At 38.3% G+C, this 14711-nt stretch overlaps 1 protein-coding gene across 1 annotated transcript; it reads left to right on the plus strand.

Moving 5' to 3' along the window:
- Positions 1-9560: 9560 nt before the first annotated feature.
- Positions 9561-13764, plus strand: LOC112177904. Its single transcript, XM_024316143.1, has 7 exons — positions 9561-9568; positions 9745-9905; positions 9990-10401; positions 10497-10631; positions 10930-11323; positions 11432-13158; positions 13329-13764. The coding sequence occupies exons 1-7, from the start codon at positions 9561-9563 to the stop codon at positions 13762-13764; spliced, it is 3273 nt and encodes a 1090-aa protein (XP_024171911.1).
- The last annotated feature ends 947 nt before the right edge of the window (positions 13765-14711 follow it).

The raw sequence follows: 14711 nt of genomic DNA on the forward strand, positions 1-14711 counted from the left end.
ACCAGAGATGTCACCCTGAAATCCGAGGTGGCCCTGTGGGGCCCATTTTTCGAGAAAATTTAGTAGAACTTTCCCTAAAATGGACAACCCTAACCTGAAAAGAAATAAAACCACACTTCTAAAGAACCATCTTTATACTCATGGACCCCTCCTGCTCCCCAAATACCAACAACTCCATTTTCACATTAAACAAATCTCATAGGTTATCAGAGCAATTCTAAAGTGAAAATAAAGAGAGTAAAGAATTGATGAGCCCTACTATGTGGAAGCAGTGACAACTATGCCTCAACTCCATGTACACCTGACCTCAACTAATTTCGCCTGCAAACTGAGCATTTGAAACTGAAGGGCCCAGGGGAAAAGAATTGAAAAACACGTTAGAGTGAGTGGACAAAAATAAATAATCAAGATAATTTAAATCAAACAGGCTTTGATACTTTCCTACAAATAAATTATTTCCAAAATCTTGATGCATGCAATATTTATAAAAATATTTTTGCCACAGCAAAGATTGTGAAAACACGCCAGCCTTGCTGGTTAGAAGAAATCGGAGTAGCCCCGCTAGTCAAATAACAATATCAAATGGGGAAGAAATTATCACCAAACGGGTAAAGGAGCCCTTTAGGCTCTACCCTCGACTGCCACTCACACATAGATTGTGTGAGGAGGAGAACTAATAACCTTGACTACCACTTACACACACAGAGTATGTGAGGAGGAGAACCAACAACCTCGACTGCCACTCACGTGAGGAGGAGAACCAACCACCTCAACTGCCACCCACACACACAAAGTATGTGAGGAGGAGAACTAATAGAACGACCCCGGTATGGTGAAGAAAACATTCAAATCCAGTAAATCCATAAATCCATAAGGCTTCCCAATTTCTCACGAGAAAACAAATATATTCCAATGACGTGGCCCCGCACGCCAAAACATTCTCGAAAAAATAAACAAATAGGCTAGAAATAATAAATGTAACAATCCTTCCAAAAACCTCAAGTCTGATAATATGGCAAAAAGCTCAAAATCAAAGAATAAAATATTTTACTAAATTCCGGAAATCATCTCGGAAAATAATTCGTCGAGAATCATATAAATCATAATTTCAAATAATAATCATATATCGGAGATAAACATAAAAAACTCAATATCCAAAAATAATGTCACGAATCCAATTCCCAAATCATAATTAATCTCTGGAAAAAAAAAATCAATTCATATTCCCAAAAACAATTCATAACTCCAAAATCGAGTATAATAAATTCAATTCCGAAACTCATCAGGAAAAACAATGCCAAAAGTATAGTCCAAAGCCAAATATTATACTTAATAAATAAAATGATAAATAATTAAATAAATCAATCATCATTTCGGGAAAATAATTGCATGCATCATTATTTAAAACAAAGGTTCACTCACTGTACTATTTAGGCGATCGCATATAAGGGCTTCTTCGCCAATTAGTAGTTCGATACGTCATCCTGTACAATTATAATCTGTAAACGAATAAATAGGACAGAAATTTAATTTACGATAAATAGGAATTGAATTTCTAATCATCTCCTCTACGTCCAAAGCCTTCGATTCTCATTGGATTCCCTCCAAATTTCACTAATAATATCAATGTGTCGATTTACAATTTATAGACAAATTCGAGAGAAATCCGACGGTTAGATTCTCATAAATCGATAACCGAAATTCTAAATTTTCAGAAATTCATAATCGAATCAAAACTTTTCCAATCTTCACCAAAATCACATAAACAAACTCTACATCAATTATGTGATTTAATTAGCTAAAAACAGAATTTAAGTCACTATTCACGAGCTGCCACTGTTCACGCGGTGGCCAACTTCTCCGATGGTCACCAAATTTTGGCTGCAGCTTCATCTCAACCTCCCTATCATTTTTCTCAACTACACCAAGTTCAGAAAACAACTAGAACTACCTCAACAATTAAGAAAACAATAAACGCCAACTTATGAATAGTGCCGGATTTTCAATCTCTAAAATCCTCCAATATATCTATGCAATATTATACTTAAAAGAAAGCCCATGAGGTAAGGAAGAGAATGGTACCATTTTTGCTGTCAGAAATTGCTGGAATCGGCGCCGGAAGATCTCTTTCTCTCTCCCTCTCTCTCTCCCTTTCTCTCTCCTTCCTTTCAGCCCTGAAAGGGGAAGAATAACTGAGAATGATCAGCCAAAGACCCTTATAATTTAGGGTAAATTCCTCCTATGGTACCTGAGGTATTGCTACTTGGACAGTTTGATACCCGATGTATTAAAGGGGACAGTTTGGTACCTGAAGTTATACTCTGTTTGACACTTTGGTATTTCTGTTAATTTTTCTGTTAAATGTAAGGATAAAATTGACATTTAGAATATATGTATAAAACATAATAAAAAAAACATGAGTTTGTGGGTTGATTATTTTATAGGTGTGAATTAATGTTTATGAGCTATGTTAAAGAAATAGAATAATCAAATATTTTTTTGGTACTAATCTCTATGAATCCACTAATTTTTCCTCCAAAACTTGCATTTTTCCTCCTCTTCATAAACACAATGCGATGATATTATTTGGTATTATTTTAGGTCTTCATCATTTTTTGGGTCATTTAGGAGAAAATGAAAATGAATTAATGCTTTTGGGTTATGTTAAAGTTGACATAATTGAATTTTATGTTTTAAAAAATTTAGTTGCATTAGACTAGTTTCAATGAAGTACTCTTATGAGTGTTCACTATATGATTACTATATTTCTTAAACATAAAATTCGAATATTTCACCTTCAACATAACCCATAAGCATTAATTCATACTTATAAAATTATGAAAAAAATCAACCCACAAACTCATGTTTTTTTATTATGTTTTTATACATATATTCTAAATGTCAATTTTATCCTTACATTTAACAGAAAAATTAACAAAAGTACCAAAGTGTCAAACGGAGTCTAACTTCAAGTACCAAACTGTCTCCTTTAATACATTAGGTATTAAACTGTCCAAGTAGCAATACCTCAGGTACCATAGGAGGAATTTACCCTATAATTAAAGGGTCATAAAATGACGAAAATACCCATAACTTTTGCATACGAACTTTGATTTTAACGTGCCACATGTCTACGAACTCAGTTTAAGGTCCTCTACGACTTTTATGAAGAAAATTTTCTCAAATTTTGATCCGAACAAAAAGTCAACTTTTAGGGCCCCCTAAACGTGCCAAAACGAAGTTAAAAGTAAAAGTAATTGTCGTTTACCATCCAAATAATTAGTAAATCGATAAATTAAGATACGAGATGTAATAGCACCCACTACCTAAAATCGAGGTCATGGGTTCGAGTCACCATGGGGGTAGGACTGAAATCCTTTGATCCTCTTTATAAAATAAAAAAATAAAAAAAAAGGAAAAAAAAACTAAGAAAAAAAATGTGAATATCCATATCCATACCAAATCATTCAAGGACAATCTACATCTCTCTTTAGGTTTCCTTGTCCTAGCAGGATTAGGTTTCCTTGTCCAACTTGGATTTTGTCATTTGTCATTAATTTCTACCATTTTTGCGAGCTTGATTCTTAGTTGACTCAAGATTCCTACTTCGGTTGGGATTCTTTTTTCTAGTAGGATTGGGAAAATTTCATTTCTCCATTTTTGATTATGTGCCTCATTTTCTCCTCGCCTTAATTTCTTTCATTTCTGGCTCTCTGGAGCTCATTTCCTACGTTTGGAGCTCAATTGTACCAATAAACACTAAACTAAGTTAAAAATGATAATGTTAAGAGCATAACTAAGTAAAATGTAGAGAGATTAGCATTTAAAACGTCGCATATAATGCTTCTATCATCTTTTTCAATGTGGACAATTATATTATCAGCCAAAAAGTCATTCTCCATCTTATTGCGCAATGTTGTTTTTATATGTTTCATAACTGAAAATGCTCTTTTTGTAGTTGTTGTAGAAATCTGCAAAGTCAAAACAAGACGAATCAACCAATCAATCATTTGATATCTCTATAATCTTTTTGTTTCAAAAAAATCCTCAACATAACTCAGAAAGACTAGTCACATTCTTTAGCAAATCATGATGAGGTACCCATACATTAGACTCATAAATGATCAACTTGCTTCTCAAAAGGAAATAACATAGGGTCTTTGACCCAAAGCACCAAAATGAGCCAAAATTATCTCACTTACCCCACTAACAAATTTTTATTCCCACTAAACCAATTTAAAATGAAATGACAATTTTACCCCCAATATAATTAATAAACTACCTATCTCTCTCTCTCTCTCTCTCTCTCTCTCTCTCTCTCTCTCTCTCTCTCTCTCTCTCTCTCTCTCTCTCTCTCTCTCTCTATCTCTCTCTCTCCCCCCCCCTCCCAGCACAACGCTGGCACTGCCGAGCCATGGAGGCTCCCGACTCAGAGGAAGAGATCCGAAGTTTCTGGACCGGACTTGTTGAACTAAGGCTGGCTTTCAACCTCGGCTATGGTTGGTCGATCTCTCCGACGGTCCAGAACGACTTCCTCGGCGAAGAAGCCTTCTCCTCCCCCTGGGTCCTTGCCCTATGGTCTCTCTCTCTCTCTCTCTCTCTCTCTCTCTCTCTCTCTCTCTCTCTCTCTCTCTCTCTCTCTCTCTCTCTCTCTCTCTCGGCGATGACGTGGTGAAGGAGAAGGCTACGGTTCTGTCAGTGATTACTACATACAGAAGGTGTTGGAAAAAGCTTCCTCTGGTGACGTTGCCTCCGTAGATTTCGGCTCCGGCAGGTTACTGACTGGATGTGCGAGTCTCCAATACGTCATCGATCTCAATTTTTTTTGGCAAAATGGAGGCAGAAGCCCAGGTGGAAAGGAAAAAAAAAAAAAAAGTTCTATTGGGGCAATAGAAGTTTCTTAAAGATCTATTGGGGGGGCAACAAACGTTTTGAATTAATGTAATCTTCTCATTTTTTTTTCTTTAATTAAAGTTTTATTTGTCTAAATTTAAGGAGATTAGTTCTCATTTCGGCGACCGAAAGTTCTATTAGAGGGTAATAAACGTTTATTGGGGGGCAATAGACGTTTTGAATTGATGTAATCCCCTCGTTTTTTTTCTTTAATCAAAGTTTCATTTGTCTAATTCAAGGAAGATTAGTTTCCATTCTGGCAACCGAAAGTTCTATTGGGGGCCAATAGAAGTTTATTACCCCTCTATTGGTGGGCAATAAATCTTTCTGGCGACCTATAAGATCTATAACGACCTCTTTGGGGACTTCCGGCGAGGTTTTCAGAAAAGCCCGGTGGTTGGTGACCAGAATCCGGCGAAGTCTCCTATGGTTTCTCTCTCTTCCATCTCTCTCTCTCTCTCTCTTTTTATGTAACAAAGGGGTAAGGGTAAAATAGTCTCTAAAAAAAAACTTAAAGGAGTATTAGGGAAGACTTCCTTATGGCACATTTACTTACTTGGAATGGAAACTAATCATGAATCGGAGACAATTAGAATGGGAGAAGAAAGCAATTGGTATTGATTCCAGAGGAGTTGATTCCTAAACTCATCTCCCCTCTTCGTAATCAAATTCCTGAGTATTCAGGAATCTATTCCTTATAAAGAGGTGGGATCTACATTCATTCCGATTCCTTCATGTGTTAGTAAACACATGAATACTTTTATCCGGAATCATTCCGATTCATTTATGTGTTAGTAAACGCAGGAATACTTTTACCCCATAATCATTCTCTCCCATTCCAAGTAAGTAAACATGCCCTTAGAGTGTTTTGGGTAAGGGAGAATTAAAAAAAAAAAACTTGATGGGGTAAGTGGAAAAAAAATTCCTCGAAATGAGGTAAATGGACAAAAACCCAATAACATATATCTAACAAAAAAAAGAAAAGAAATAACATATGGCCTAAGTTTAGAAATTATGGGTAGACTACTTTTTAATATTTAATTTTTTTAAACTAAAACTAAGTTATAACTTAATGTTTTTTCAAAATTTGGAGTGGGCTATAGCTACCGGAACCCCCGTGTGTAGCTACGTCCTTGATGGAGAGGCATAATTGCCATTATTTAGCTCTAAAATGGCCTTACGGGGACAAAAAAAAAATATGTGGCTTAACGGATAATTAAAGTGTCAAAGAGACACTTAACCGTAATTTTCTAAAGAACTAAATTCAGTTTAGTCCCTTGAACTTTAGGGCTAAAATCACTTTAGTCCCTGACTTTTTTTTATAATCACGATGGTCCCTGCACTTCCAAATTATATCAACCTAGTCCAAAATTTGATTTTGACTCGAAAGATGACATCATGTGCTGAGTTGGAGCCGACATAAGGGCCCACTTTTCAAATTTTAAACACCCAAAGAAGGGCAAAATGGACATTTCAAATTTAATCTAATTTCTAATTTTTTTTTCTCTCTTCTCTCTCTGATTCTCTCTTCCTCTATGCAATTTCATCTGAAACAAAAGTAACTCCCTTATGTGAATTTTGAACTCCCATTGGGTGCCAATTACAATAGTTGTACACCAACATTACCACTATCACATTTCTCCAGATAACCCACTTCGATCGATCTGTAGCATTTTGAGCTTTGAGAAGAAAATGTTCTGCTTGGACTGCGCTGGAGATGCATTCCTCCAGACACAAAGACCACCAAGTGATCCAGGTTTGGTCAACTAAATTTCCACCAAGGAGGTCCTTGAGCAGTTGGGGACGAAGCCAGTAACTAAGACCAGTATACTAAGCAAGGCCAGAAATCAACTCCGACAACCACCGCTGCCACGGTGCACAGTAACTACACGGTGGTTAGCCACTGCTCAAAACCTAACTTTCTTCATATCACATCCAAACTCAAATTCAAGCATACAGAGAGGTCAAGCTCGAAGAATTGACCAACTTTCATACTTGAGTTGAAACCAAAGGTAGCCGGAAAAGGAAGAAAACCCATTGTGAAACCCCTACACCATCTCCTTCGATTGTCACTCATGCTTCGTTTTTGGGACAATCCGACACCATAGGGACGTCCACAACGTCGAGAGGAAGCTTCGGCTATTGGTGAGACTCACGAATTGGCCGGAATCGAAAAATTTGGCGGTGAACCTGAGAAGCTTTCGGGCTTCGATTCTCTTTCATCGGAGCTCTTCTGTGAAAACCAAAGTGGGATGATAGCAGTGTTGAGAGGAAGCTGTGGCCACCGATATGTCGTCGGCAGGGATGGTGGTGACAGCTGCGGTGATTACCTCATAGATGAGCGGCTTGGAGAGGGAAACGTCGTTGTTTTGGGAGATGGGGGTTTGGTGGTGGTAGTTGAAGTGGTGGGAATGGGAGTGGGAGAGGCGGGTGTAGAGGAAAGGAGGAGGAGGGCGGAGATCATGGCGCAGATCGAGTTTTGGGTTGCGTGAATCAGGAGAGTGAGAGGGAGCGCAAGAGAGACATTAGATTAAATTTGAAATGTCCATTTTGCCCTTCATTGGGTGTTTAAAATCTGAAAAGACTCAGCACATGACGTCATCTTTCGAGTCAAAGTCAAATTTTAGACTAGGTAGATGTAATTTAGAAGTGCAAGGAACCATCGTGATTAAAAAAAAAAAAGAGGGACCAAAATTATTTTAGCCCTAAAATTGAAAGACTAAACTGAATTTTGTCATTTTCTAAACAGAAGAAAGACCGAGAACGTAAAGAAGAAAGATAAATACGCAAAAGTGTGAATTTAATCAATAATAACAGGGTTTTCTGACTAAGCAATGTGAACGCGCTCCACGCGCCTACCTTCCTTCCTTATCCGATTGGCTTTGCTACTGACCGTTAACTCTTCTCCGATCTCTTATCACCGGTTCTCCTTCGATTTACTCCGCCTTGGTGACGGCGTCACCGCCAGTCTGCACCTTCTCCGCCCTCCCACAGGGGAGTGGTGGAGAAGATTTTGTTTCTCCAAGCCTAAATAAGTGATTCCGATTTGATGATATAATTTGCGACAAGTTGCAGGCGGTGAAGGTTATTGAATCTGAGGTGGCTTCTCCTCTCCCTGTAAATTCTGATAGCTATGTTTCACGATTGATGAACCCTCTTAGCCAATATGGCAGCGCTGCATATGAAGACTTTGAGATGACTGAGGATGACTACCATATCACTCCAGGTACCATTGCTCCAAACATTAGTTTTTCACAGCGTGTGAATCATAAGCTGAATTTAGAATGGAGGTGTGCTATTATAATCAAACTTATGGGGAAACCCAATGCTACTAATGCCTATAGCTACATGTATAATGCTCTGAAGAGAAAATGGAATCCCCATGGTCCCTGGCATTTAATTGATCTTCCTAATGATTTTTACATTGTAAAATTCAATTTGCAAGAGGATATGAATGTGGCTTTGTTTGGTGGTCCTTGGATTCTTGCTGGGCAGACTCTGGTAGTGCAACAATGGAGACCTGACTTCAATCCTAATACTGAGAAAATTAATAAAATGGCTGTGGGTTAGAGTTTTGGGACTTCCTGTTAGACACTTCAAGCAATTTACACTTTTTGGTATTAGCAAAATTCTTGGTGATATGGTGAAGATTGATAAAATGACTTTATCACAATCCAGAGGTAAATTTGCGAGGTTTTGCATTGAAATTGATTTAGAGAAGCCCTTACTTCCATTTGTTGAAGTTGAAGGAATTGCATATGGTGTTGTCTATGAAGGCATATCCCTTATCTGCTTTAATTGTGGCTGCTATGGGCATGCCAAGGCTAGCTGCCCTCATTTTGTTCCTAGCCCAACTGATGATACTACCAATCCTGAGGGGAATGTTGGAATTGTAAACTCTGATTTAGCAAATAGTATTCCTGCTGCTACTACTTCCGAACTTGATAAGAGTCATAATACTATTACTAGAACTACAGTTTCTAGCCTAGTTTTTGATATGGATATAGGGGTTGAATCTCAAGTGAAAGCTAAAGTTGCAGGTCATGGCCCATGGATGTTGATGTCTTACAAGAACAAAAAGGTCAATTCCAATAAAGTTCCTACTAATCGAATGCCTACTCAATCTAGGTCTAGATATGCTCTTCTTGAGACTTATACTGAAAGGGATAATGGTGCTTTGAGAGAAGAACAGCCTACTGTAGTTGAAACCTTAGTAGCAGATGATAGAACTCCTAAGCCTGTTGTGGTTAGCAAATGGAAGCAAGTCCAACAAAAGATGAAAAAGGCTTCTACTGATTCTGGGAATCATGTGATTCCTCCCAAGACCATCCCCTAGAACAAGAACACTACTGACCAGAAAAAACCTTTGAAAGACATTACTAATGGTAAGGCACCTGTTAAACAAATTCTTCCAAGGTTCGATATAGGGAGTGGCTCTAGTCATGCTTCAAGCAAAGGGACCATCACATATCAAGTTAGAAAGACCAAAATTTCAAATCACCACAGCAATACAGGTAAATCTAATTCCAATGCTTCTAGTTCGTCAGTACAGGATACTCATCCTCAGGTTAATATTGCTGCATCTTTTGGGCATTGTCCTCCTGAGAATAATTTTATCAATGCTTCTTGTACTGCTATGGACTCATCTGGAGAAGGTACTTCTAGCAATGGTCAGGTTTGTTCTGCCCATGCTAATGAGCATGCTCAAACTGATATTTCAGAGACTCTTGTTGAAAACACTATCATATCCTCCATTGTGGAGATGGAGGATATGGCTGATCTATGATTTGGGTTTCCACCCTCACTCTCCCTACTACGCTCAATGCATAAAATTCTTTTTTGGAATTCTAGAGGTGCTGGAAGTGAGAAGTTTAGGTCTGATATTATTGATCTTGTTAAACTACATACTATTGACATTTTAGCTCTTTGTGAGCCTCGTGTTCAGTTTTCTAAAGCTAAGGATACTTTGTTATCTCTTGGCTTTACTGATTATAAAATTGTTGAAGCTAATGGTTTTTCTGGTGGCATTTGGTTATTTTGGAGTTCTAATTAGGTGAAACTTGACATTATTGATATGAATTGTTAGTCAATCACAGCTAAAATCTCTCAACCAAATGGTACTGCTTGGACGCTTACTGCTCTTTATGCTAGCCCTACCAATTCAGTAAGAAGTAATCTGTGGAAGTATTTGGAACGTCTAGCCTTCACTCATCATCTTCCTTGGATTTTCATGGGAGACTTTAATGAGCTCTATTCTTGTGTTGACAAGAACTTTGGTACTATATCTGGTAGAATTGGAGGTCTGAAGCATTGGGTTGATAGCAACTTTCTTATTGATATGGGGGCTCTTGCTACACTTGGTCAAACAACAGAATTAAAGAGAGATTGGATAGAGCTTTCTGTACTTGCGATTGGAGAACTCATTTTCCTGAGGCTTTCATCAGACATCTTCCTAAAATTAAATCAGATCACTGTCCAATCCTGCTACAATTACATTCTAATAATTATGTTAATAGAAGGGTCACTCCTTTCAGATTTCAAGCGATGTGGTTAACTCACTGTGACTTTTCTACCTTTGTTGCTGACTCTTGGGAATCCTATAGTGGAGACTTTGTTAAAAAAACCACCGACCTCTCCCATGATTTGCAGCAGTGGAACATCAATATATTCGGCAACATTTTTAAAAGGAAAAATCATCTTCTTGCCCGCATTGGTGGCATTCAGAAAGCTACTGACAGGTATAGTAATCCTTTTCTCATCAATCTTGAGAGTGAACTTATTAGAGAGTATGAAACTTTAAGGGATCAAGAAAACTTGTTTTGGAAACAAAAGTCTAGAGATAAGTGGTTGCAAGGAGGGGATAGAAATACCAAGTTTTTTCATTTAACTACGCTTGTGAGAAGAAGGAAAAATAAAATTAAGGGGCTCTATGATAATGATGGTCATTGGCAGACTGAAATTGGAGTTATATATGAAGAATATTGCTATCGATTTCTTTCAAAATCTTTTTTCTGAGTCTACTTTCTCTGATACAAGATACCTAATTCCATGGCTTTTCCCTCACATTGATGATGTTGATATGAGTAATTTGTGCCTTCCTGTTGACATGAATGAAGTTAAGAAAGCCATGTTCTCTATTGGTGGCCTGAAAGCTCCGGGCTATGATGGATTTCTAGCATTATTTTATCAAAAATTTTGGAGTGTTTATTCAGCTGATGTTTTTTCTACTGTGCAAAATGCCTTCAATTCTAGCATTATCCCTGCTGGCTTGAATCATACTATTATTTCCTTAATTCCTAAAGTTACTGGTCCTCAAAATATGGTTCAGTTCAGGCCTATCAGTCTATGCACAACAATTTACAAGGTTATTTCTAAGATCATTGTTGCAAGAATAAGACCTTTGATGCAGAAGCTTATCAGTCCCAATCAAGTCAGCTATGTTTCAGGAAGACATATATAAGATAATATCATGATTGCTCAGGAAATCCTTTACAAATTCAGAAAATCTACTGGCCATAAGGGTTTCTTTGCTTGGAAGGTAGATCTTTCTAAAGCCTATGATAGACTTAGCTGGAAATTTATTGAATCTGTTTTATATGAAACTCTTCTTCCTGAACCTTTAAGCAAGTTGATTATGAGCTGCATTTCATCCACTAGTTTTCAGATATGCTTCAATGGTGAGCTCACTGACTCTTTTCATGCTCAGAGAGGTATCAGACAAGGTGATCCTCTATCACCATACATTTTTGTTTTGTGTATGGAAAAGCTATCCCACTTAATTCAGTCGACTGTTAATGTTGGGGTTTGGAAAGCTGTGAGAGCTTCACAATCTGGACCTCAAATTTCCCATTTATTCTTTGCGGATGATCTCATGCTTTTCTCTGAAGCTACTGTTGAACGGGCCTGCATACTCAAGAAATGCCTTGATATTTTCTGCTCGTTATCTGGTCAAGCAGTGAGTTATGAAAAATCTCTTATTTTTTGTTCTCCTAATACTAATAAGGACATTGCTACTGACATCAGTTCCATTTGTGGGTCTCCTCTCACTTCTGATTTGGGAAAATATCTAGGTATGCCACTCATTCACTCAAGAGTCAATAAATTTACGTATGTCAGTATTCTTGATAAGGTTCAAAGTAGACTTTCGGCTTGGAAATGCAAAAATTTGAGCTTAGTTGGTCGATTAACTCTAATTCAGTCTGTGACTGTTGCCATTCCTAATTATGCCATGCAAACTGCTAGATTTCCTATGTCAATCTGTGATGATTTGGACAAAATAAATAGAAACTTCCTTTGGGATGATTTAGAGAGCAAGAAAAAGGTGAACTGGGATATTGTTTGCTTGCCTAAATCTCTTGGAGGTCTTGGAGTAAAAAAAGCTACTGATATGAATCAGGCAATGCTAGCCAAGGCTGGATGGAGGATCTTTCAAAATGACCCTGGTTTGTGGGCCTCAATTTATAGAGAAAAGTACTTTAAAAATGATGATCTCTTTGACAAGGATTACCACTATCCAAAGGATTGTTCGAGTACATGGAAAAGTGACTCCCATGGAGCCGATTTAGTGAAACGAGGACTTATTTGGAGAGTTGGAGATGACAAGAAAATTAAATTCTGGATTGATATTTGGCTGCCTCCTCTACCACTCATACACTATGCTCTTCCTGGTGCCTTTATTGATAGCAATATTACTCTATGCTCTTTTTGGGATGCTAATGGTTGGAACATTGACCTGCTATTCTCGCTTCTTCCTTCTGGTATTGTTAATCAAATTGTTCACATTCCTCCTGGGTTTGATGGTTGTGGAGATGACATTCAAATTTGGGGTTGCACTTCGAATGGTTCTTTCTCTGTAAAGTCTGCCTATGGTATCTTTTTTAATGATTATACTGAGAATAACTCTCCTTGGAAATTCATCTGGAGTCTGCCGATTCCCCCGAAGCTGAAGACTTTTTTATGGGTGCTCTGTCATGGGAAGCTCCCGACTAATGTGCAGAGAGCTAGAAGACATCTTACTCATGATGACTCTTGTCCTATTTGTCACATAGCCAGTGAGTCATTATCTCATCTTTTTAAAGATTGTCCTGCTGTTTATTGTATATGGAACTCCTTCTCTTTGCCTGAATCTGTTTGGAACACCTTTAACATGGATTGGGAGGGTTGGTTAAACGCTCATCTCCACTGCACTACTAAAATAAGCGCTGGAGTTCAGTGGTGCTCAGTCTTTGTCTTTATTTGCTGGTATATCTGGAAGTGGAGAAACAAGTTTGTTTTCGATGCCCAATTTCAAATTCCTACAAACCCTAGTATTCTCCTGCTACTAAATGGATTAATGCTCAGACTAAGGTGGATTTAGATAAGGCTTATAATCTCAACTTCCTCAATTGGTTAAAACCTCCCATTGGTTTTTGTAAATTGAATGTTGATGGTACTAGAAATAGTTTGTCTGGCAAAATTGGTGCTGGTGGTGTTATCAGATCTTCCTCTGCAGATTGGATCAAAGGGTTTCAAGTAAACCTAGGCATTTGTGAGGTTTTGGATGCAGAAACATGGGGTTTGTATTATGGCCTTAGGCAAGCTCTTGCTTGTCATATTACTAAGATCGAGGTTGAGTCGGATTCTGCAATTTTGGTGAAACTTATTCTTGATAGTGATGTTTCTATCCAGCCTCTTGGCTCTCTGATTGATTGCTGCAATGCTTTGATCAAGAAGTTTCAATCTTTCTCCCTAAAGCACATCTATCGTGAATGCAATATGGTGGCAGATTGCCTTGCTAAGAACAGGGCCGGCCCTGTGAGTTCGGAGGCTCAAGGCGAAAAAAAATTTGAGGCCCCAAAACCAACATATACATACAGCAAGAAAACTGGGTAAAGTGCTAGATCTTTTCTCCTGGGGTTGACTGCTGAACTCATGAAAGGATATGCAGATCAAGAACTCCAAGCCAGTGTAATGCTTACTACAACAACCTTCAATATCACATTGTCCTTCACCATAGACTAAAGCTCCAAAATCCAGAAGGAATAAGCAATAACCAAGAATTCATTCAATTCAAGATTCAACATTTCAACTGGAAAATGGAAATCTGAAATCAACCCATTTCAACAATTCAAGGAATCAAGGCTATTGGCTAGTGGCTACGGTCTATTGCCAACAACTCAACAAGTCACAAGATCAAATGATCAATTAGATCAATATACGATATGATGGATTCCCAATATACGAAATGAATCATATGATGCTCGTGCTCTGATGCTTACCTAGTCACCCAGAACAGTAGAAGTGTAGAACTCCAGATGATGAGAAGAGGAGGTGTGGTCGCGAGAAGCCAACCGAGCAGTCGCCACTCGCCACTCGCCGAGGAGCAGAAGAAGACGGAGACTCGGAGAGTTGGAGAGGGAGAGAGATATCAGGGTTGCTGGAGCTCGGATCAGACTCGAGAGTGCCAGCGTGCTCCAAGTCTCGGTGATGGCGACAGCGTCTGGGGCAACGGAGGGAGTGTCAACTTCTCCCTTCTTCTCCTCCTTATTTTTTATTTTTTATTTTTTTATCTGCAGGCCTATATAAATTTTTGTCTTTTTTAGGCCCCTAAGAATCTGAGGCCTTTTTTTTTTTTTTTGAGGCCCTTAAAAATCTGAGGCCCTAGGCCTGAGACTGCTTCGCCTAGGCTCAGGGCCGGCACTGGCTAAGAATAGCATTGATCATGCTTATGGAGTCATCGAATTTGATGCTCCTCCTGTTCATGCTGCTAGGGGCATGTTTACTTACTTGGAATGGAAGGGAATGATTACGGGGTAAAAACATTCCTGCATTTACTAACA

This window comes from Rosa chinensis, chromosome 7 (assembly GCF_002994745.2).
Source record: "Rosa chinensis cultivar Old Blush chromosome 7, RchiOBHm-V2, whole genome shotgun sequence".
Lineage (NCBI taxonomy): Eukaryota > Viridiplantae > Streptophyta > Magnoliopsida > Rosales > Rosaceae > Rosa > Rosa chinensis.